General features: G+C 41.9%; 1 protein-coding gene across 1 annotated transcript; it reads right to left on the minus strand.

Moving 5' to 3' along the window:
* Nucleotides 1-1,577: 1,577 nt before the first annotated feature.
* Nucleotides 1,578-23,827, minus strand: LOC123772957 (carbohydrate sulfotransferase 3-like). The gene is made up of 4 exons (XM_069323493.1): nucleotides 22,681-23,827; nucleotides 9,515-10,226; nucleotides 2,221-2,325; nucleotides 1,578-1,848 (listed from the first exon to the last, which is right to left on the minus strand). Exons 1-4 carry the CDS (start codon nucleotides 23,513-23,515, stop codon nucleotides 1,590-1,592), a joined length of 1,911 nt encoding a protein of 636 aa, XP_069179594.1. The 5' UTR covers nucleotides 23,516-23,827; the 3' UTR covers nucleotides 1,578-1,589.
* Between the last annotated feature and the right edge of the window lie 398 nt (nucleotides 23,828-24,225).

Consider the following 24,225-nt stretch of genomic DNA (forward strand, 5'->3'; position numbering starts at 1 on the left):
ACTGATTTCCCTAATGTAGGAGTCGCTCAGAGTGAAGACTAGGTCGAGTCTCGCTGAGTCGCTCAGAGTGAAGACTAGGTCGAGTCTCGCTGAGTCGCTCAGAGTGAAGACTAGGTCGAGTCTCGCTGAGTCGCTCAGAGTGAAGACTAGGTCGAGTCTCGCTGAGTCGCTCAGAGTGAAGACTAGGTCGAGTCTCGCTGAGTCGCTCAGAGTGAAGACTAGGTCGAGTCTCGCTGAGTCGCTCAGAGTGAAGACTAGGTCGAGTCTCGCTGAGTCGCTCAGAGTGAAGACTAGGTCGAGTCTCGCTGAGTCGCTCAGAGTGAAGACTAGGTCGAGTCTCGCTGAGTCGCTCAGAGTGAAGACTAGGTCGAGTCTCGCTGAGTCGCTCAGAGTGAAGACTAGGTCGAGTCTCGCTGAGTCGCTCAGAGTGAAGACTAGGTCGAGTCTCGCTGAGTCGCTCAGAGTGAAGACTAGGTCGAGTCTCGCTGGTTCATCATTTCGTCTCGTTCTTTGTGGGTTCCCTGACATGCTGGTTTAGAAAGTTTCTTGTCGCCACCTCCAATAGTTTAGCTCTCCATGTTTCCTCTCCTCCATGTGGTTCCTTGTTCTCCCAGTCTTTCCTTCTGTGATTGAAGTCTTCCCATGATGATCAGATGGGATCTATTTCTACAGGCAGCAGAGGCTGCCCTCTCAATTATAGTGTTAACTTCCATGTTGTAGTTGTTGAACTTTTGCCTGGGTCTTCTGTTGTTTGGTGGAGGGTTATATATCACTGCTACTTCTACTCTTGGTCCTCCAATTGTCATGGTGCCTGTAATGTAGTCTCTGAATCTCTAGCAGCCCGGGATAACCATCTCCTTGAAGCTCCATTCCCTTCTCATTCCTCTCCACTCTGGCTCCTCCCCTTCCTTCCCTCTCTTTCCTTGTTACTGTGTAGTCCTGTGGAACACTGCATTTGTTATGATTCCTGAGGCTTTTGTTCTCATGAGTCCAATAACATCCGGGTTCACTTCTTGTGCTCTTTCCCTTAGTTCACTTGTCTTGCTTGTGATCCCATATATGTTCGAGCACATCACCTTGAAGCTGACTCTTTCTGTTCATCCTTAGTTTCTATTGATTTCACTGGAGTAGGGAAACAAGGAAGGTCTGAGATGGAGGACCTGGGGGATCTGGGGTGTGAGGGGGTTGAGTATGGTATGGAAAGGGTGGTGGAGAAGGGAGGGCTTGGAGGGGTGGAGGAATAGGGAGGGCTTGAGGGGGGTTGGGAAGCGGGGGCTAGAGGGGGTAGGGGAGAGGAGGGCTTGGTGGATTAGTGTAGGAGGGAGTGCTTTGGGGGGTTGGGGAGAAGGGATAGCCTATCAGCTAGGCTATCGTTACCGCTACCGGTCCCCGGCTACTACCAACGGCTGTCATTCTTTGAAAAATTCTACAATGTTTGGGTTTTGCATGTTTTAATTTCACTACCAAACATTGCCAATAGCAAAAGCGGAAAGTTAACATAATTCTTAACTCGTACACAAATTAATGAATATATTTCTAAATATAAGATATAAACAGAGATAAAAAAAAATATCAAGAACATTTATAATTTAATCAACAACGTTGTACAGAAAGAAATTATTTTGGGTTGAGTTGACATAAAGGGGAAGAGACAAGTTTCTCGCATTATGGAGGTCGTGGAAGAGATGAAAGCCGAGGTTGTTGATAGTGGAGCCACACGCCTTCTCGATCCCCACCAGCTGGTCCAGAGTGATGACAGACCGCCACTGCTGCAACATTCTGCCAGAGTTCCTCTTAATGTTGAATTTTTTGCTTGCGTTGTCTCTTGAAGTAAATCGCTCCAGGAAGCTGTAAATGGTAATCATATTAGTGTTTGTTGACAATTTCCACCCAAATCGTGTATATTGGTTGACATCAACAAGCACCAGCTTGGCAGCCAGGAACCTGTTGCCAAGATGATTGAGGGAGAGTGAATGTTGGTGATCATTGGGAATATCAGGTGGGAGAGTGATACCTGACAGTGGGAGAGTGATACCTGACAGTGGGAGAGTGATACCTGACAGTGGGAGAGTGATACCTGACAGTAGGAGAGTGATACCTGACAGTGGGAGAGTGATACCTGACAGTAGGAGAGTGTTACTTAACCAGTGACAGGAGGTAGAGTGTTACCTGATAGTGGGAGTGTTACTTAACCAGTGACAGGTTGGAGGGGAGTGTTACCTGACAGTAGCAGGTGGGAGAGTGTGGTAACCCAGGAAGGAGAAGATCATGCGGGCCATTTTCTCAGGATCCATACACAGGTCTTCGTACCGCACCGCCATGTACCTGCCACGAAACACAAATTTACTGATTGTAGGAAAATGTTAACACACACACTGCAAAATGAATGAAATAATACAGAGTCTCCGGAATGAGTTGGGGAAGCCAAAGAAGAGATACGGAGACTCAGGGAAAATCTGAATTTGAACCAGTACAAGGCAAGCAACCCTCTGGAAACAGGGGATGGAACTGATGGAGAACTCCTTCCAGGGCGACCCTCGTTTGCAGAAATGCTGCAAAACAACCCAAGTGCTAAGGCTGCTTTGGAGGAAGCAGCTATGAAAGTAGCTACTTTCCAGGAAGCTGCAAAGTGTTCTACACAATTGCTGGAATGAAAAAGATCTGTTATAGTTGTAGGAATACAGGAACATGATGGATCCAACCGAGAGGAGTGGAGAAGGCAGGACTGAGCAATGGCGATAAAGATTTTGGAGGGTCTGGATATGGTTGGGGCTAATAGCAACATAGAGAAGGTTTTCAGGCTGGGTGGCTACAAGAAAGAAAGGAAACGACTGATAAGGTTAGTGCTCACAAGCAAGACAACAAAAGAGGAGATTCTGTACAGGAGGAACAAACTTATGAGACTAGAGGACAACATGGACGTTTTTCTGCAGAGGGACATGACGAGGGAAGCAAGAAGCAAGGCTGCAGAAGAAAGGAGGAGATGCAAGGCGAGGGATCGGCATGTGGGAGCCACTGGACTTGGCTCAGTATCTCGAGTAACCTCAGAGGGGAGTGGGAACACCCCCCCCCCCCTAATCAGCAGGCCACTACCCTCCAAGTTCCCTTCCATGACCTCCTTCTTTCCCATCCCCCCTTTCCCCACCCCGAGCCCCTTCCTGTTCCCACACCCAATGCCCTCCCCAGTTTCCCCACCCCAGATTCTCCTTCATACCCTACCCCCTTCTTCCCCCCCCCCCCACCCCAGACTCTCCTTCCCTCCCCAACCTCTGACCTCCATGCCCCACTATCCACAGGCTCCCGTTCATTGCCGAACCAATGACCTCCCCCCCCAACCACATCCCCCCCCCTGCTTCCCCATGCCATACCGTAATTGACCCCCAACTTCAGACCCTCTCAGATCCACCACCTCAGACCCTCCTAGCTTCCCCATACCGGATCCTCCAATATCCCCTCACACCCCAGATCCTCCAGGTCCTCCTTCCTAGGCCCTCTCATCCTGGACCCCCCCCCCCTGTTTCACTACTCCAGTGGAATCAACAGAAACTGAGAATAGACAGAAGAAAGTCAGCTTCAAGGTAATGTACTCAAACATAGATGGGATTACAGGTAAGGCAAGTGAACTTGGGGAAAGAACACAAGAAGTGAACTCAGATATAATTGGACTCACAGAAACAAAACTGTCAGGAATCATTATGAATGAGGTGTTTCCATAGGACTACACTCTAATAAGGAAAGAGAAGGAAGGAAGAGAAGGAGGCAGAGTGGTCCTACTGATGAGAAAGAAATAAAGTTAGGAAATAGGAGAGCTAGGGCTATCCAGGACTGCGAGGGGTACAGAGACTACATAACAGGCACCATGACGATGAGAGGATCAAGAGTAGTAATAACAGTGATATATAACCCTCCTCCAGAAGACCCAGGCAAGAGTATGACAAAAACAACATTGCAGTTATCGCTATAGTTTAGAGAGCAGCCGCTGCTGTCCGTAGAAATCGATCCCATTTGCTCATCCTGGAGGACATCAATCACTGAAGAATAGAATGGGAAATCAAGGAACTGCGTAGAGTCATGGAAACATGTAGAGCTAACCCGCCAAACACACACCGAAACTACGACGTCGCAACAACGTTCGAACAAGTTTTAACACCTCCTAACCTGTTATAACAACCAATATATCAAGTTGTAACAACGTTCTAATACGTCATAAACACGTTAAGCCAAGATGTAACAACTTTATTACAAGTTGTAACAAGCGGAAAATAGAGACAGTTTCGGTTTGTGTTTCCAGGGAAACTATTGGAAGTGGTAACAAAAAACCTTTTAAGTCAACATGTCAAGGAATCCACAAGAATGAGAGGCAACGATGAACCAGCGAGATTCGACCTAGTCCTCATTCTGAGTAACTTTAATATAAGGGAAATCGGTTTCGAAGCTCCCGTGGGAATCAGCAATCACAGTGTACTGACGTTCGAGTACCAGGTCGAAGAAAGTACTCCCTTATCCAATGGAGTACCTTTCCTCTCACTCCTGCCTGCATCTCCAGCTCTAGTCAGTTATTTGGGACTGTGGCTTTCTGGCAATCCAAAAATATGCAGTTTGCCCAACCCTCTCTTGCCTAATTTTTGTTGCCTGGTCATAGAATTCAATTTAAAAGGTGAGGCATGATTTGCCATCCCTGAACCCATGCTGAAGTTGTGTTACTCAAGAATGTACTCAAGGAAGGACCCAGAAAACAAAAAGCTTGGAAAAACTATGCAAATAACAGGATACTACAAAGCAGAGAAAGGTACCCCAGTGTGCCAGGAATGACTATGTGAGGATGAGAAGAGAGGCAGAAAGAAAATAGGAAAATGACATAACAAGCAAGGCAAAGATTCAAACTAAATTGCTGTTCAGCCACATCAGGAGAAAAACAACAGTGAAGGAACAGGTAATGAAACTAAGGATAGGGGGCACACAGATTCATTACAAACGACAAGAAAGTGTACGAGGAATTCAATAAGAAATTACAGGAGGTCTTCACAGCAGAGCGAGGAGAAGTCCCAGAGATAAGAGAGTGAATATCTAACCAGATACCACTAGATGAGTTTGTGATTACCAGTGGGGAGGTGAGAAAGAGTCTGCTAGAGTTGGATGTGACAAAGGATATAGGTCTGGATGGAATCTCATCATGGATACTGAAGGAAGGAGCAGAAGCTCTGTGCCTGCCACTCTACATGTTGAATACCAAATTACTGATAACAAGTGAACTGCCAAAAATTTAGAAGACGGCTAATGTAGTTCCGATATTCAATAAAGGTGATAGACAGGAGGCACTGAACTACAGGCCAGTGTCCCTAACTTGCATACCATGCAAGATGATGGAGAAAATTGTGCGAAAAAATCTAGTGGAACATTTGGAGAGAAAGAACGTTGCAACACAACTTCAGCATGGGTTCAGGGATGGCAAATCATGCCTCACCTTTTAAATTGAATTCTATGACCAGGCAACAAAAATTAGGCAAGGGAGGGTTGGGCAAACTGCATATTTTTGGATTGCCAGAAAGCCACAGTCCCAAATAACTGACTAGAGCTGGAGATGCAGGCAGGAGTGAGAGGAAAGGTACTCCATTGGATAAGGGAGTACCTAAGGAAAAGAAGACAGCGAGTCACTGTGAGGTCTCAGAATGGCGAAATGTCACCAGTGGAGTCACACAGGGATCAGTCCTTGGACCTATACTGTTTCTGATATATGTAAAGGATCTCCCAGAGGGAATAGACTCCTTCCTCTCAATGTTTGTGGACGATGCAAAAATTATGAGGAGGATTAAAACGGAGGAAGACAGTATGAGACTACAAGATGATCTAAACAAATCGAATGAATGGTCCAACAAATGGCTACTAAAATTCAACCCAAGTAAATGTAAGGTAATGAAACCAGGGGAAGGAAATAGGAGGCAAGACACTGAATACAGAATGGGAGATGAAGTCCTTTACGAAACGGACAGAGAAAGATCTAGGAGTTGATACCATGCCAAACCTGTCTCCTGAAGCCCACATCAAGAGAATAACAGCTGCAGCGTATGCAAGGCTGGCTAATATCAGAACTGCCTTCAGGAACCTGTGTAAGGAGTCTTTCAGAACCTTGTATACCACGTATGTAAGGCCATTCCTGGAGTATGCAGCCCCAGCATGGAGCCCGCACCTTGTCAAGCACAAGACGAAACTGGAAAAAGTTCAGAGGTATGCCACTAGGCTAGTCCCAGAACTAAGAGGCATGAGTTACGATGAAAGGCTGAGGGAACTGCACCTCACGTTGCTTGAAGACAGAAGAGCTCGGGGAGACATGATCACTACATACAAAATTCTCAGGGAAATTGACAGGATAGAAAAGCATGGATTATTTAACACTGGTGGTACACGCACAAGGGAACACAGGTGGAAACTGAGTACCCAAATGAACCACAGAGACGTTAGAAAGAACTTTTTCAGTGTCAGAGTAGTTAGTAAATGGAATGCAGTAGGAAGTGATGTGGTGGAGGCTGACTCCATTCACGGTTGTTCCCAGTAGCCTCAGGAATCTGTACACCAGTTGATTGATGGTTGAGAGGCAAGACCAAAGAGCCAAAGCTTAACCCCCGCAAGCACAACTAGGTGAGTACACACACACACAGTGGGGGGGGGGGGTCTGGTAGCTGAGTGGACAGCGAGCAGGATTCGCAATCTTGTGACCCGGGTTCGATTCCCGGACTAGGCAGAGACAAATGGTCAGAGTTTCTGTTACCCTGATGCACCTTTTACCTAGCAGTAAATAGGTACTTGGGAGTTAGACAGCTGTTACGGGCTGCTTCCTTTGTGAGTGTGTGTGTGCTCACCTATTTGTGTCTGCAGGATCGAGCATTGACTCTTGGATCCCGCCTTTCAAGTATCGGATGTTTACAGCAATGACTCCGGTCCTATTTCCCTATCATACCTAGTTTTAAAATTATGAATAGTATTTGCTTCCACAACCTGTTCCTTAAGTGCATTCCATTTTTCCACTTCTCTCACGCTAAAAGAAAACTTCCTAACATCTCTGTGACTCATCTGAGTTTCCAGCTTCCACCCATGTCCCCTCGTTCTGTTACTATTCCGTGTGAACATTTCATCTATGTTCACTCTGTCAATCCTAATGAGTATTTTATACGTTCCTATCATGTTCCCCATCTCCCTTCTTTTCTCTAGTGTCGTAAGGCACAGTTCCCTCAGGCGCTCCTCATACCCCATCCCTCGTAATTTTGGGACGAGTCTCATTGCAAACCTCTGAACCTTTTTCAGTTCCCTTATATGCTTCTTCAGATGGGGACTCCATAATGAGGCGGCATACTCTAAGACTGGCCTCACGTAGGCAGTGTAAAGCGCCCTAAATGCCTCCTTACTTAGGTTTCTGAATGATGTTCTAACTTTCGCCAGTTTTGAGTACGCTGCTGTCGTTATCTTATTAATATGTGCTTCAGGAGATAGATTAGGTGTTACGTCCACGCCCAGGTCTCTTTCTCACGTCGTCACAGGTAGGCAGTTCCCCTTCATTTTGTACTGTCTCTTTGGTCGCCTATCACTTAGTCCCATTTCCATAACTTTATATTTACTGGTGTTGAACTCCAGTAGCCATATTTCTCTGATCATCTCTGTAACCTGTTCAGGTCCTCTTGGAGGATCCTGCAATCCTCATCTGTCACAACTCTTCTCATCAACTTTGCGTCATCCGCAAACATCGACATGTAGGACTCTACTCCTGTAAACATGTCGTTAACATATATTAGAAATAGAATTGGTCCCAGCACCGATCCTTGAGGTACTCCACTTGTTACTGTTCGCCAGTCCGACTTCTTGCCCCTTACCGTAATTCTTTGGCTTCTTCCTGTTAGGTAGTTCCTTATCCATGCTAGGACCTTTCCCCCCACCCCCGCCTGCCTCTCGAGTTTGAACAGCAGTCTCATGTGCGGTACTGTATCAAAGGTTTTTTGGCAGTCCAGAAATATGCAGTCTGCCCAACCATCTCTGTCCTCTCTTATTCTCGTTATTTTATCATTGAATTCCAAAAGGTTTGTGAAGCACGATTTCCCTTTCCAGAACCCATGTTGATGTTTGTTCACAAACCAAACGTTCACCAGGTGTGCAACCAGTCGTAGCTTAATTATTCTTTCAAGTATTTTACAGGGGATGCTTGTCAGTGATACAGGTCGATAGTTAAGTGCCTCCTCTCTATCGCCTTTCTTGGAAATCGGTACGACATTTGCCTTCTTCCAGCAACTGGGCAATTCTCCCGACATAAGTGACTCATTAAAGATCATTGCCAGAGGCAATGTGAGTTTGTGTGTGTGAGAGAGAGAGAGAGAGAGATAAAGAGAGATCGAAGTGCCCTATGGCACTTGGATCACATCGCCTTTATTAATAAATAATAATTAATAAATAAATAAATAAATCTTTATTCAGGTAAGGTACATACATACAATAGATTTTACAAAAAATGATAGATTTATAGATAGAGCTAGTACATACAATGCCTAAAGCCACTATTACCCGAAGCGTTTCGGGCAGGAAAAACATTAAAGACTTAAACTTAATACTGATTGAGTTTAAACTATAAAATGTGTTGAGAACAAATAAAATAAAAAGGGGGGGGGAGAACATGGCTGAAAAAGCAGCACAAATACAATTAGGTCGACAAACAGCGTTGTTAAAAATAACAGACATGGGTTGACAATAAAGGAGTGAGGTGGGTTACAGGGAATTTATTAGGTAGTGTTTAGTTTTTATCTTAAGCTGGTTGAGAGAGGTACAATCTTTAACATGGTTGGGAAGATCATTCCACATTCTGGGTCCCTTGATTTGTAGAGCATTTCTAGTTTGATTAAGTCGTACTTTAGGAATATCAAAACTGTATTTGTTTCTGGTGTGGTGCTCATGGGTTCTGTAACAACCTTCAATGAAGCTTTGGAGGTCAGGATTGGCATTACAGTTCAGCGTTTTATATATGTATAATACACATGAGAGGATGTGCAGTAACTTAATATCTAACATATTCAGAGATTTGAGTAGGGGTACCGAGTGATGTCTGGGGCCAGAGTTGGATATTGTCCTAATAGCAGCTTTGTGTTGAGTAATTAGAGGACGTAAATGATTTTGGGTAGTAGAACCCTAAGCACAAATACCATAGTTGAGATATGGATAGATGAGGGAGTAATAGAGCGTCATCAGGGCAGGGCGAGGTACATAATATCTGATATTAGAAAGAATGCCAACAGTTTTTGAAACTTTTTTGATATATTTAGAATGTGTCCCTGGAAATTCAGCTTGTGGTCAATGAGAACGCCAAGGAATTTGCCATCTATTTTGTTACAAATTTGGGTATTTATTCTGAGATTTATTTGATTCTGAAGAAGATTTCCACATGGCTCATAATGAACCGAGATAGGAACAAGGAGATTAGTTAATACGTGCGTTCTGAAATAATCAATTTAACTGAAAGCTTCAAAGTTGATTTGCTTACCTTCCCGGATATTGCTTGAGGAGGTTCGTGCCATTTCGTAAGTCGTGATTGATATAGTTGCAGCTGACCTCTGGTAAGGCATGCCACTTCAGCTTCTGGTACGATATAAGAGATCCTCTGGGATCTCTAACTAAGTGAATCACCTTCAGCTTGCTGGCGGCATCATCGAGGAGAGGTGGCAACGAGGCCACGCGCATTCTGATCGTCTTCACCAAACGAATGGGCTCCTTCCGGCAAGCTTCATTGAGTTTCTTGGGATGAAAGCATTTCCTTTTGCAAGTTTTTCCATATCTGTTTCTCAAAGTAAAATAAGGCGAACTGTTCTGCATTGCGTTAATTACAAGACCACTGACGTTGCAGGTAAAGAGTGCTTGTAGAGCTTGGTGGACGGTGTCGGGCTGCAGTTGTTTGCGTGCCTCGATGTTGCGTAGAGGTTCGAAGTAATAGAAGACGCCGGCTTGGGTCGCCAGTAGCTCGCCCAGGAAACTCGACCCGCTACGCCCTAGTGAACTCAGGAGAAGAATGTTGAAGGATGGAGGTCCTTGGTCGCCACCAGTAATGTGGGAGGTGTTGTGGTTCTTCTCTGGTTTTGTATTTTCTGTTTTTTTCCTACTTTCCTCAGATCTTCTGCTCATATCTTCATATTTCTTTGTTTGGTTGATCATGTGCGTGACGGCAAGAGTGCGGCGGGTCAACAGCTTAAAACCAACATCTGTCAAGATGAGACACATGAAATACTTAAACGTGAACTGATTCACAAATATCAAGAAAATCAGAATATATTCCACCCTGGAAGCACATACATCAACCTCTCTGTCGGCCAAACAGGAGCTGTGGCGACACTCAGAGAAAGAGACAAGTCAACCAACTACAAAGTCAACCAACTACAAAGAAAGAGATCACCGATACAACTTCGTTCCAATAAGATATGAGACCATTACACACACAGATCACACTAACGTGATGCATCAAATGAACAAATAAAATATGCAAATAATGCAAATGTGTGTAATGGTGTAAGGGCGAAGAGGGAAAACGGCCTATTGACATAGCTCGGGTGCAGGGGGGAGTTGTGTAAAATCCTGGTTTGTGCCTAGGAGAGGCTATGGGATCCAGTAAGTTAAGTAGAACTTCGGTTTCAACTCTTTTTAACCCTGTCGTAGCTCAGTCGATTAAGGCAGTGCCTGGGATGCTCTTGGACGCAGGTTCGAATCCTCGTCACGGCCCTTGTGGATTTGTTCATATGCGATCCTTTGTCCGTGGGGAGATAATGCAAAGAGGTTTCTTAATGATCTTGGTTTCAGGTTCATTGAAACTACAAGGGACCCTAGAGCGGCAAGTTTTCTCTTCCAGCGCCTCAGCTAGGCGATCCAGAGGAGGGAATGCCCGCTGCATGCATCCTCGGTTCCTGTCCAGCGTTGGATATATATATATATATATATATATATATATATATATATATATATATATATATATATATATATATATATATATATATATATATATATATATATATATATATATATATATATATACATATATATATATATATATATATATATATATATATATATATATATATATATATATATATATATATATATATATATATATATATATATACACATATATATATATTAGTATATTTTGGTAGCAGTCTTTCCTGTAGACATATATTATTAAATATGACCGAAAAAGTAAGATTAATAATTCTAACACAAATTTTCTCGATCTTTCTTATGTTTCTTTTCACTGTTGATGGTAAATGAAAAATCAATTCTCCAAAATTCAATTGTATTTCTAGTCTGACGCGACACTTGAGCGCGTTTCGTAAAACTTATTACATTTTCAAAGACTTTAGTTTACACACACACACAACTTATAACTGAATAGAGCTTAAACATCTTCGATTTTTTATACCTGCATTCGGGTGAGGTGATATGTTACAACAGTTTTGGATGAGGTGAAAACAAATTTTCAACACAAGCCAGAACACGAAACAATAGGTATTGAAGGTAAGAATGGAAGTAATTGCAGAGGGCCTATTGGCCCATATTTCTTGATGCTTCTATATTGGAGCGGAGTCTTGAAGTGGGTAGAATATAGTTGTGCATTAATTGGCTGTTGATTGCTGGTGTTGACTTCTTGATGTGTAGTGCCTCGCAGATGTCAAGCCGCCTGCTATCGCTGTATCGATCGATGATTTCTGTGTTGTTTACTAGGATTTCTCTGGTGATGGTTTGGTTGTGGGAAGAGATTATATGTTCCTTAATGGAGCCCTGTTGCTTATGCATCATTAAACGCCTGGAAAGAGATGTTGTTGTCTTGCCTATATACTGAGTTTTTTTAGGCTTACAGTCCCCAAGAGGGCATTTGAAGGCATAGACGACGTTAGTCTCTTTTAAAGCGTTCTGCTTTGTGTCTGGAGAGTTTCTCATGAGTAGGCTGGCCGTTTTCTTGGTTTTATAGTAAATCGTCAGTTGTATCTTCTGATTTTTGTCTGTAGGGATAACGTTTCTATTAACAATATCTTTCAGGACCCTTTCCTCCGTTTTATGAGCTGTGGAAAAGAAGTTCCTGTAAAATAGTCTAATAGGGGGTATAGGTGTTGTGTTATTTGTCTCTTCAGAGGTTGCATGGCGTTTCACTTTCCTTCTTATGATGTCTTCGACGAAACCATTGGAGAAGCCGTTGTTGACTAGGACCTGTCTTACCCTACAGAGTTCTTCGTCGACTTGCTTCCAACCAGAGCTGTGGCTGAGAGCACGGTCGACGTAAGCGTTAACAACACTCCTCTTGTACCTGTCTGGGCAGTCGCTGTTGGCATTTAGGCACATTCCTATGTTTGTTTCCTTAGTGTAGACTGCAGTGTGGAAACCTCCGCTCCTTTCCATGACTGGAACATCTAGAAAGGGCAGCTTCCCATCCTTCTCCATCTCGTAAGTGAAACGCAACACAGAATTCTGCTCAAATGCCTCCTTCAGCTCCTGCAGATGTCTGACATCAGGTACCTGTGTAAAAATGTCGTCAACATACCTGCAGTATATGGCCGGTTTCAAGTTCATGTCGACTAAGACTTTTTGTTCGATGGTACCCATGTAGAAGTTCGCAACAGGACACCTAGGGGAGAACCCATGGCGACCCCATCTACTTGCTTATACATGTGCCCATTTGGACTCAAGAAGGGTGCCTCTTTAGTACAAGCTTGGAGTAGTTTCCTTAGAATATATATATATATATATATATATATATATATATATATATATATATATATATATATATATATATATATATATATATATATATATACTGATTTGTTTTTTTCTCCACCAAACTGTGTATCCTTCAAGGCTATCTAGTGTCTTTTATTCTACTTCTAATTGTTCCATTTTTTGTTATAATAATAATAATAATAATATTTATTTAGGTAAAGGTACATACATAAAGAGATTTTACAAAGTTTGTTGGCTTTATAGATAGAGCTAGTACATACAATGCCTAAAGCCACTATTACGCCAAGCGTTTCGGGCAGATTGCACTTGCAATCTGCATGATTATACTTGCATTTATTGTTGTGTGTTTACTATAATAATTCTCTAATTATAACAGACTTAGTATTTATGTAAGCATGTACCTCAGTGTCTTAGTCAAATCTTGCTCATAAATATTATATTTTTTTTATATTTAATTGTAATTTGATTTATACATCATTTATTGTAATTAATTATTGAGCTCATTTTCTTTTCTTAAGTTCATACTTATTATAGGTTCACAACTAAGCTATATTAAATAATTGATTTTTAAGATTATTTTACGATTATTAATTGTCTCTTTATTTTTTGCTATATATTATTCTTGCCAGTCTACTGATTTTTTCTTCTCTCTTAACTTAACTACTGTATCCTTCCTGGCTATCTACGGGGATCTTTACTCCTGGTTGATCCTTCCTGGCTATCTACGGGGATCTTTACTCCTGGTTGATACCTGGTTGATGGGGTTCTGGGAGTTCTTCTACTGCCCAAGCCCGGCCCGAGGCCAGGCTTGACTTGTGAGAGTTTGGTCCACCAGGCTGTTGCTTGGAGCGGCCCGCAGGCCCACATATACCTGGTTGATGGGGTTCTGGGAGTTCTTCTACTGCCCAAGCCCGGCCCGAGGCCAGGCTTGACTTGTGAGAGTTTGGTCCATTAGGCTGTTGCTTGGAGCGGCCCGCAGGCCCACATACCCACCACAGCCCGGTTGGTCCGGCACTCCTTGGAGGAATAAATCTAGTTTCCTCTTGAAAATGTCCACGGTTGTTCCGGCAATATTTCTTATGCTTGCTGGGAGGACGTTGAACAACCGCGGACCTCTGATGTTTATACAGTGTTCTCTGATTGTGCCTATGGCACCTCTACTCTACTTCTAATTGTTTCTATTTTTTTGTGTACCTACGTTTATTGTTGTATTTTGCTACAATTACTTTCTATTTACAGCAGTTTTAGTATTTAACTGTTCCTGTAATTGCTTATCTTATTGTATCGTGACATTATTGTATCTATATGCTTACTGATATTGATCCTGATCGAAATCTTCTGTCTCATACCCACACAAATCAGCACATTGATCATCATTATTGCAGGTATTACACAGCAAATCTTGCAAAAATCAAACTCCTAAATAGCACCTGCTTATCAGTTTACAACCAAAATGTTAGGTCACTAGGTAAACATTTTGATGATATAAATGCACTACTCACAGCACTAGGTACTAAATTAGCACTCATCATTTTAACAGAAACTTGGCTAAGTAAAGACTATACCCAACTCTACAACTTAGCTGGTTATAAAGCCATTCATAACTACAGGCCTAATAAAAAAGGTGGCGGTACAGCAATATATTACAAAGATACCTTCATCTGCAATAGTGTCATTAGTGATAGAGACGACTATTGTGAATATACCTTTGCCAAGTTCTTCAGTAAATCCCTTAAATCCTCGCTGACTATCGGTGTATATAGATTTCCTAACACCAACATAGCTTTATTCTCTGACAATGTAAGGAATCTTATCATAAATAACAATCTCAACAAAAATCACATCATTCTGGGAGGTGATTTCAATATTGACCTGGGTCTTCAGAACAACCCTCAAGTTGACTATTTCCGTAACAGCATGCACTCCTGTATGCTAATCCCCACAATCACCAAGCCCACCCGAGTCACTCAAACATCTGCCACTATCCTGGATCACCTATGGACTAATATAACAGCTCACCTTACATCTGGGGTAATTTATGACAGAACAACTGACCACTATCCTACCTTCCTCATAGCAAACTTGGACACAATCTCTCCAGAAAGCAAGACTCTCTCATTCAGGCTACACAGTGAATCAGGTTTAGTCAATCTCTCTAATGCACTTCACAATATTAACTGAGAATGTGAATTTAATAATACACAGGATATAAACTCATTAACTAACCTCTTTCTCTCCAAAACTCTAAGCCTCTACAACACTCACTGTCCCCTCCTTACCAAACAAGTAACTGATAAAAGAAAAAATAACCCGTGGCTCACAAGTGGCATAATTAAATCAATCAACAAAAAACATGAACATGAAAAGAAATTTAGGAGTGGCCTAGTATCAAAGGAAGTAGTTAAAAGGTACTCATCAGTGCTTACCAGTATCATAAGAAAAGCAAAACTTTCATATTATGAGACTAGATTCAAAGAAGCAAAATGCAATATGAAAAGCACATGGAATACCATCTCTAACATCCTGGGAACAAAACAACACTCCCACAACCAGATAACACTCTCTAAGGATGGCCTTACACCGTCAACTGATTTAGAAATGGCGAATGAATTTAATAGCTTCTTTTCATCGGTTGGTGCTAACCTTGCAAGTAAAATCCCACAGACTCAGACACATATCAACACATATCTCTCAGGCAGCTATCCAAACTCTCTTCTCCTCTCACCAGTCAGCCCGTCAGATGTTGTGTCCATCATACACTCACTAAAAACCAAAGCTGGGAACATCAGTGAAATACCATCCATTGTATACAAGAGCGCCTCTCATGCCCTTGCGCCACCTATAGCTCTGCTGTTTTACAAATCCCTTGAGTGCCATACCTTCCCTGATATCCTTAAATAAGCAAGAGTAACGCCAGTTCATAAAGGAGGTAATCCGGCAGACATAAACAATTATAGACCATTATTAAACCTACCCATCCTATCAAAAATATTTGAAAAAATTATCAACAAACAGCTCTACTCCTTTCTCATAAAATTCGACATTCTTAGCCCCTGTCAGTTTGGCTTCCGCTCCCAAAAGAGTACCAACGATGCAATTATTAGTCTTCTTGATATAATTTACTCACCCCTTGACAAAAATGAGTTTCTGGTTGAACTCTTCCTTTGGACAAGGCCTTTGACACTGTTAATCACAATTACCTCTTACGTAAACTCTATCATTATGGAATCCGAGGCCATGCACTGGACTATATCCAATCCTATCTTAGTGACAGACTCCAATGTGTAACCAACAATAATATAACCTCTCCCACTCTACCAATAACCGTTGGAATGCCACAGGGCAGCATCTTGGGACCTCTCCTATTTCTTATATACATCAATGATCTGCCTAATGTCTCTAACATTCTGAAACCTATTTTGCTTGCTGATGATACTACCCTCATCTACTCTAACCCCAACCCACATACACTAAATGATGTTGTAAATATTGAACTAAAAATAGTCCACTTATGGATGTCAACCAACAAACTAACACTTAACATAGAAAAGACCTACTACATTTTATTTGGAAGCAAATCTACAAATGCAATTCAGCTTCAGATAGATAATGTAAACATTAGCAATAAAAATGATGGAAAGTTTCTTGGCCTATTCCTAGACAAGAGACTCAACTTCAGCACCCACATACAACACATAACTAAGAAAGTCTCTAAAACAGTTGGGATACTCTCCAAAGTCAGACATTATGTACCTAACTCTGCTCTCATCTCTCTATATTATGCACTAATCTATCCCTATCTTAATTATGGTATCTGTGTATGGGGTTCAACCACTGCAAACCACCTCAAGTCCATCATCACCCAGCAAAAATCTGCTATCAGAATAATAACAAATTCTGCTTTTAGACAACACTCAGCCCCCTTGTTTAACTCCCTTAACATGCTAAACATAATCAAATTTTCTTGTGTCAATTACATTTACAAAACCCTGTTCTTAAATGCAAATCCTGCTCTGAAACTCTCCCTGGACAGATGTAATAGGACCCATTATCACCACACCAGAAATAAATATCTCTTTGATATCCCCAGAGTCAAACATAATCTGTGTAAACACTCTATACAAATAAAGGGACCCAGTCTATGGAACTCACTCCCTAATGAATTGAAAAACTGTCCAACTTTTGCGTCATTCAAAAACAAAACTAAAAAGTACCTTATCTCATCTGCATAGTTTTTTTTACCTAGTTGCTTTAAAATTGCACTGTATCTATTGCTACCCAATCTCCTTATCTTTATGTACCCAATCCGAACATCTTTATCATTGTGATCATTGCTGTCTTCTTATATGTGCTGCCAATCTGCTGTACAGTGTCTGTTAATCTTGTTTAAATTACCAATCAAGTTGTCAATGTAATCAACCAGAGCTTTAATATACCAATGTGCTTTAATATACTTACTATTCTCTCTCATCTCATTTTTTTTTCTTGCAATGTATCTGTTATCATTTTATTAATTCTGCTAGAATTTACCTACTTAAAATTATCTGTTAGATTAAGGACCTGCCCGAAACGCTGCGCGTACTAGTGGCTTTACAAGATTGTAAATACTATGCTATGTATTCTCTCTAACCCAATGTACCTTCTTGTATATAAATAAATAAATAAATAAATAAATAAATAAATAAATAAATAAATAAACATATTTTGGTAGTAGTCTTTCTTGTAAACATATGTTGTTAAATATGACCGAAAAGGTAAGATTAATAATTCTAACACGAATTTTCTCAATATTTCTCATGTTTCTTTTCACTGTCGATGGTAAGTGAAAAATAGGAGGTACACAACTAACACAACACATGTACCCCCTATTAGACTATTTTACAGGAACTTCTTTTCGAGAGCTCATAAAACGGAGGAAAGGGTCCTGAAAGATATTGTTGACAGGAACATTATCCCTACAGACAAAAATCAGAAAGTACAATTAACGATTTACTATAAAACCAAAAAAACGGCCAACCTACTCATGAGAAACTCTCCAGACACAAAGCAGAACGCTTTAAAAGAGACTAACGTTGTCTATGCCTTCAAATGCCCACTTGGGGACTGTAAGCTCCAAAAAACCCAGTATATAGGCAAGACAACAACATCTCTTTCTAGGCGTTTAACGATGCATAAGCAACAGGGCTCCATAAAGGAACATATAATCTCCTCTCACAACCTGACCATCACCAGAAAAATATTAACAAACAACACAGAAATCATCGATAGATACAGCGATAGCAGGCGGCTTGACATCTGCGAGGCACTACACATCAAGAAGTCAACACCAGCAATCAACAGCCAATTAATGCACAACTATATTCTACCCACCTCAAGACTCCGCTCCAATATAGAAGCATCACGAGGAAGTATGGGCCAATAAGCCCTCTACAGTTACTTCCATTCTTATGTTCTCACGGTCCAACACGTTTGTCATTTTGGTGAACTTAAACAGAATAAAATGGCCTAACAAAAACAAAGAATGCTGAAACAGAAGATATTTTTCCAATTAGTTCATAATTACTCCCTTAAACAACATATTACGGGGCTAACACAAGAAAATATTATTATAGTCTTAGGGATAGCAAGCACGAGGGATACTAATCAATAACATGGAAATTGGGAGTGAGTTAGGGAACAATGGTCACAAGGAAACCAGATTTGACACAGTAGAATGAAAATGGATTCTTGAGATATATACAAGAGTTGTTACATTCTTGTAGAGCCACTAGTACGCGTAGCGTTTCGGGCAAGTCCTTAATCCTATGGTCCCTGGAATACGATCCCCCGCCGCGAAGAATCGTTGTTACATCCAAGTACACATTTTACTGTTGCGTTAAACAGAGGCTACAGTTAAGGAATTGCGCCCAGTAAATCCTCCCCGGCCAGGATACGAACCCATGACATAGCGCTCGCGGAACGCCAGGCGAGTGTCTTACCACTACACCACGGAAACTGATTCCGAGATGAAACTCTGCTATTATTCCCCATTTCTGTAAAGCTGTTTTGAGATCGTGGGAAATTTCCTAGTAAGGGTTGATTGGGAGGACCTGAATATTGTGAACACTGAAGGCAAGATTCCTTTGAAATGAGGTGCAAGTTTATTAAAGGGTGACGTGGCAATGGATTACGATGGAGATTCAAATTACATCTCATTTAAAAATATGCTTGGTAATGGGGTAATGGCCAAGAACATAGCATCTATATTGACCAAACCACACACTAGAAAGTGAAGGGACGACGACGTTTCGGTCCGTCCTGGAGCATTCTCAAGTCGAGTTGAGAATGGTCCAGGACGGACCTGGACCTGGACCCCAGCAAGCATAAGAAATATCCCAGCAAGCATAAGAAATATTGCCGGAACAACCGTGGACATCTTCAAGAGGAAACTAGATTTATTCCTCCAAGAAGTGCCGGACCAACCGGGCTGTGGTGGGTATGTGGGCCTGCGGGCCGCTCCAAGCAACAGCCTGGTGGACCAAACTCTCACAAGTCAAGCCTGGCCTCGGGCCGGGCTTGGGCAGTAGAAGAACTCCCAGAACCCCATCAAGCAGGTATATGTGGGCCTGCGGGCCGCTCCCAGCAACAGCCTGGTGGACCAAACTCTCACAAGTCAAGCCTGGCCTCGGGCCGGGCTTGGGTAGTAGAAGAACTCCCAGAACCCCATCAACCAGGTATATGTGGGCCTGCGGGCCGCTCCAAGCAACAGCCTGGTGGACCAAACTCTCACAAGTAAAGCCTGGCCTCGGGCCGGGCTTGGGCAGTAGAAGAACTCCCAGAACCCCATCAACCAGGTATATGTGGGCCTGCGGACCGCTCCAAGCAACAGCCTGGTGGACCAAACTCTCACAAGTCAAGCCTGGCCTCGGGCCGGGCTTGGGTAGTAGAAGAACTCCCAGAACCCCATCAACCAGGTATCAACAAACCAGGTATCAACCAGGACCGAAACGTCGTCGTCCCTTCACTTTCTAGTGTGTGGTTTGGTCAGCATATTTCAGCCACGTTATTGTGACTCCTCGTCTGTATATAGCATCTATACATTTATTAGGTCAAATAACAAAGACTGCGAATGAATAATCATAGACTAAAGAACCTTTTCATATATGATAATGCAATATATAAAAACAAATACTAATTTAGACGATCTAGAACACCAATTTGTCAAACTAGAAAGAAATGTTAAAAAATAAATATCGAAGGTGTAATACAATCTGATATATGGGGCCTCATAGCCTGGTGGACAGCGCGCAGGACTCGTAATTCTGTGGCGCGGGTTCGATTCCCGTACGAGGCATAAACAAATGGGCAAAGTTTCTTTAAGGATACCTGATCAACCAGGCTGTGACTCATACGTCAGGCTGCGAGCAGCCGCGTCCAACAGCCTGGTTGATCAGTCCAGCAACCAGGAGGCCTGGTCGACGACCGGGCCGCGGGGACGCTAAGCCCCGGAAGAACCTCAAGGTAACCTCAAGGTCAAGGTATAGCAGGGAAGGAAAGGACAATTCCTAAAGATTTCTTTCAGATATGTCAAAGCAAATATTATGGGGAAGACTTGGCCACAGAAGTCACGAGGCGTCAAGTATCACGTAATGACAAAGAAATTGGTTGACCAGACCACACACTAGAAATTGAAGGGACGACGACGTTTCGGTCCGTCCTGGACCAGGACGGACCGAAACGTCGTCGTCCCTTCAATTTCTAGTGTGTGGTCTGGTCAACATACTTCAGCCACGTTATTGTGACTCATCGCCTGCAAAGAAATTGGTGTTATTTTAAATTAGTACTTAGCATTTACTAGAGAAGAATTTGGCATTATACTTGCAGGTCAACAAAACTAATTAGTTGCTAAGGAAGACAAATTAATTTCTTTAGTGGTTACCAGGGAAGAATTTATTAAATAGATAAAATCGAACAAGTTCCCAAGGCTAGAGGAAATATTTGCCTGGGCACTTAAAATATGTGAACAAGAGCTCAGTCCTGCATATTTAATAAATCAATAGAGTGAAGCAGAGTACTGGAATCGTGCAGTGATGCAAATGTGGTCCCCATTAATACCTTGAGGTTACCTTGAGGTGCTTCCGGGGCTTAGCGTCCCCGCGGCCCGGTCGTCGACCAGGCCTCCTGGTTGCCGGACTGATCAACCAGGCTGTTGGACGCGGCTGCTCGCAGCCTGACGTATGAGTCACAGCCTGGTTGATCAGGTATCCTCTGGAGGTGCTTATCCAGCTCTCTCTTGAACACTGTGAGGGGTCGGCCAGTTATGCCCCTTATGTGTAGTGGAAGCGTAATATACAGAAGAAATACCACCAGCATTGATCTATCGCCCAATTTGCTTAGAATCCTCTGTAAGAAAATATTGCTTTAATAATTTAGTCATTAATTTGCACCGTTTCAAAATGCCTCACAGTAGGCTATCTCTTTGTAACAGTAGTTTCATCATAATTCGAAACATCCTGTGGAGATGCTAAACCAATATACTGTGCAAGGTGTTCATAAAGATGTAAAAACATCAATGCTATGTACTCTCATAAACCCAATGTACCTTTCTTGTATATATAAAGAAATAAAATCGTGTGTAATTTGAAATATTTATAGTTTTGGAGCTCCACATAATAACATTAAATTAAAAAAAAAATGTATACGTTCTGTGTCTAAGTTTTTTATCATCAGTGCAAACATTGATTATTGAGGTTAATGTCTGTATACATTTGGAAAATATCGAAACATATTGGGCCATTCTTCTGTGAAGGACATGTTGTAAATGGTGACAGCTATTTAGAAATGCTGCCGCATCTCTTTGTTCCTGAACGTAACCGATTAGAACTGATAAGGGATACATTGTTTCAACAAGACGGCGTCCATTGTCACCTTACACTGAGAGTTAGACAGATTCTAAACTAACAGTTCACTAACAGTTCACTAACAGTTAGATAGGAAGAGGTGGATCATTATCTCGGCTTCCACAATCTCCAGTTTTGACTCCATTGGATTCCTTTTGTATGGGAGATGTAAAATACTAATGTTCATTCAACTAAACCTCGGTCTTTGCGGATTAATTTCATCGTGTGAAGCTCAAACAATAAATATTTAAAATTGCAAACATACTTAATAAACAGTTTTACTTATTCTTAAGCTGCATCTCCTGACAAGGAAGTCTGAGATAAAATATTTACTTTCAGACTCAGCTCTAGTCTAGGACTAGAACTAAACCGATATTATATAGATTTAGACGAACAAACCAGGTTATTTGTCTAAATATATTGGCAAAGAAATTGTGGTTAGAGGTAAATACTCATTGCAATCTCATATCAGGGAGACTGCAATGCGATCATGCAATCTCATATCAGAGAGACTGCAATGCGACCATGCAATCTCATATCAGAGAGACTGCAATGCGACCATGCAATCTCATATCAGAGAGACTGCAATGCGATCATGCAATCTCATATCAGAGAGACTGCAATGCGATCATGCAATCTCATATCAGGGAATTTATGGAAAAGTTGGAGTAGCCAGTGACAAATGAGTGCCTGACGAAAATATAGAATTCATTGAGTTTGTTGGATAGGTGATGCTCTTCAGAAAAAAAGGATATTATAAATTTGAGACATATTTCTTGAATGGAAGGTTTGGACGTCAGAACTGATATGAGATTGCAATGAGTATTCACCGGTAACAACAGATTCTTTGTCGAATATATTTCGACAAATAATAAGGTTTGTTTGTCTAAATCTATTTAATGTAGGTTTAGTTCTAGTCCTAGACTAGAGTTGATTCTAAAGGTAAAAATGTTATCTCAGATGTAATTTTTATGATGCATAAATTCCTCAGGATTTTAACTAAAATTTAAGGAAGGTTTTTATACATATATATACACACATAATTTTGACTCACCTCTGTAGCTTGATCGAGCTACGCGTTCTTCAGCTTCGTCGTTTTCATCTATTTCGGCTTCCTTATCAGTTTTTTCCTTTCTCATCTTATCGTTTCCTGCTTCATCCTTCAAATCTTCACGTGTTTCTTCCTCTTCATCTTCCTTTATCGTCACATAATATACCTTCGCAGTGCTCAGGTCTTCATCCAGTTCGATATCAAAAGTCTCGTCCTCCAGTTTCTCTTCATGTACAGTGTCTTGGTGTTGCTGTTGGGGAAGCTGGTCGCCGGTCATTACAATGTGGAATGCGTCATTCTGTCCCTTCTTGCCGTCGAGGTGTCCATCTTGGTGTTCATCGAGCTGGTCTCCAAGACGTGAGTGTTGTGCCTGAGACTCTATGTCGTCAGTGTCTGTCTGTGGCTCTATGTCACCGGTGTCTGCCTGTGGGTCTATGTCGCCAGTGTCTGTCTGTGGGTCTATGTCGCCAGTGTCTGTCTGTGGGTCTATGTCACCGGTGTCTGCCTGTGGGTCTATGTCGCCAGTGTCTGTCTGTGGGTCTATGTCGCGGGTGTTTGCCTGTGGGTCACCGTACTCGCGGTCCCGGAGTTCCGCTCGTCGCCTCCTGGTAACGGAGCGGAACAGTGTATTGACAAGGTTGACGAGTAATATGTTTTTCTCCTCGTTCCAGTCCTCTTCATCCTTCACCTTGAGGTGTTGCTCCCTCACCTGGTGCCAGGTGGCGCCAGTGGGTGCCACCTGGGGCCTGGTGTTGAGGCACCACACCAGCACCACTAACCCCACCACCACTGCCACCTGCTTGCAGTTGATCAACTTTTTCCTGTTGACAAATGCCATTCTTGGGCGCTAGATGAGAGACAGGTTATTTGGTCAGAAATATTTGTGTGTACTTTCCGGTAATTGTTTGACTACGGGAAACAGATTATTTGCTGAAATGTTTTTAATTAATTGATTATTTCCTGAATTTTTTTTCACAGCATATCAAGGGAGGTGTTCACTTCTGGAGTTTATTTTAACACTTACTATCTTGCCTGTTATATTCCAGATAATTTATTATATACCAACTAATGTTTGGCTTCCACTGCAAGTTATATTAAAAGTACATCCTTAATATTTCCCCATTGTCTTATTTCATTATTATTTTTCTGTCTTTATTCCTTGTTAAAGAAATAGATTTCGTTAATTTATCTTATGATAACAATTATGAGAGGTTTATCTATTTCATAAAGTAGATCAGTTAAAAACATCTTAATGAATGGTAAAAACAAATACCTTTTTGTTTTCATATTTCCTAAAAATTAATAGCAGAATTCTCCTTAATTAAGTTCTTGTGTGTATTGTGTCTGACGCCGCCTGGAAGTCCTTATATACACATATGAAACTAAACAAAAAGTATACACACGTTTTATGAAGTATTTGATAATTCACTTGATATAGTTAATATCAACAAACTAAACACACACACACACACACACACACACACACACACACACACACACACACACACACACACACACACACACACACACACACACACACAGAAAGAG

The sequence above is a fragment of the Procambarus clarkii genome, chromosome 12 (assembly GCF_040958095.1).
Source record: "Procambarus clarkii isolate CNS0578487 chromosome 12, FALCON_Pclarkii_2.0, whole genome shotgun sequence".
Taxonomy (NCBI): domain Eukaryota; kingdom Metazoa; phylum Arthropoda; class Malacostraca; order Decapoda; family Cambaridae; genus Procambarus; species Procambarus clarkii.

What these genes read in the sequence shown, in the direction of transcription:
- LOC123772957 (XM_069323493.1), bottom strand. Translation starts at nt 23,515, where the DNA reads ATGGCATTTGTCAACAGGAAAAAGTTGATCAACTGCAAGCAGGTGGCA. An exon ending in CTCAAGCAATATCCGGGAAG is followed by an intron (nt 2,326 to 9,514) that starts GTAAGCAAATCA and finishes GTTTCGTGGCAG; the next exon opens with GTACATGGCGGTGCGGTACG. An exon ending in CTCCCACCTGCTACTGTCAG is followed by an intron (nt 1,849 to 2,220) that starts GTAACACTCCCC and finishes TACCATTTACAG; the next exon opens with CTTCCTGGAGCGATTTACTT.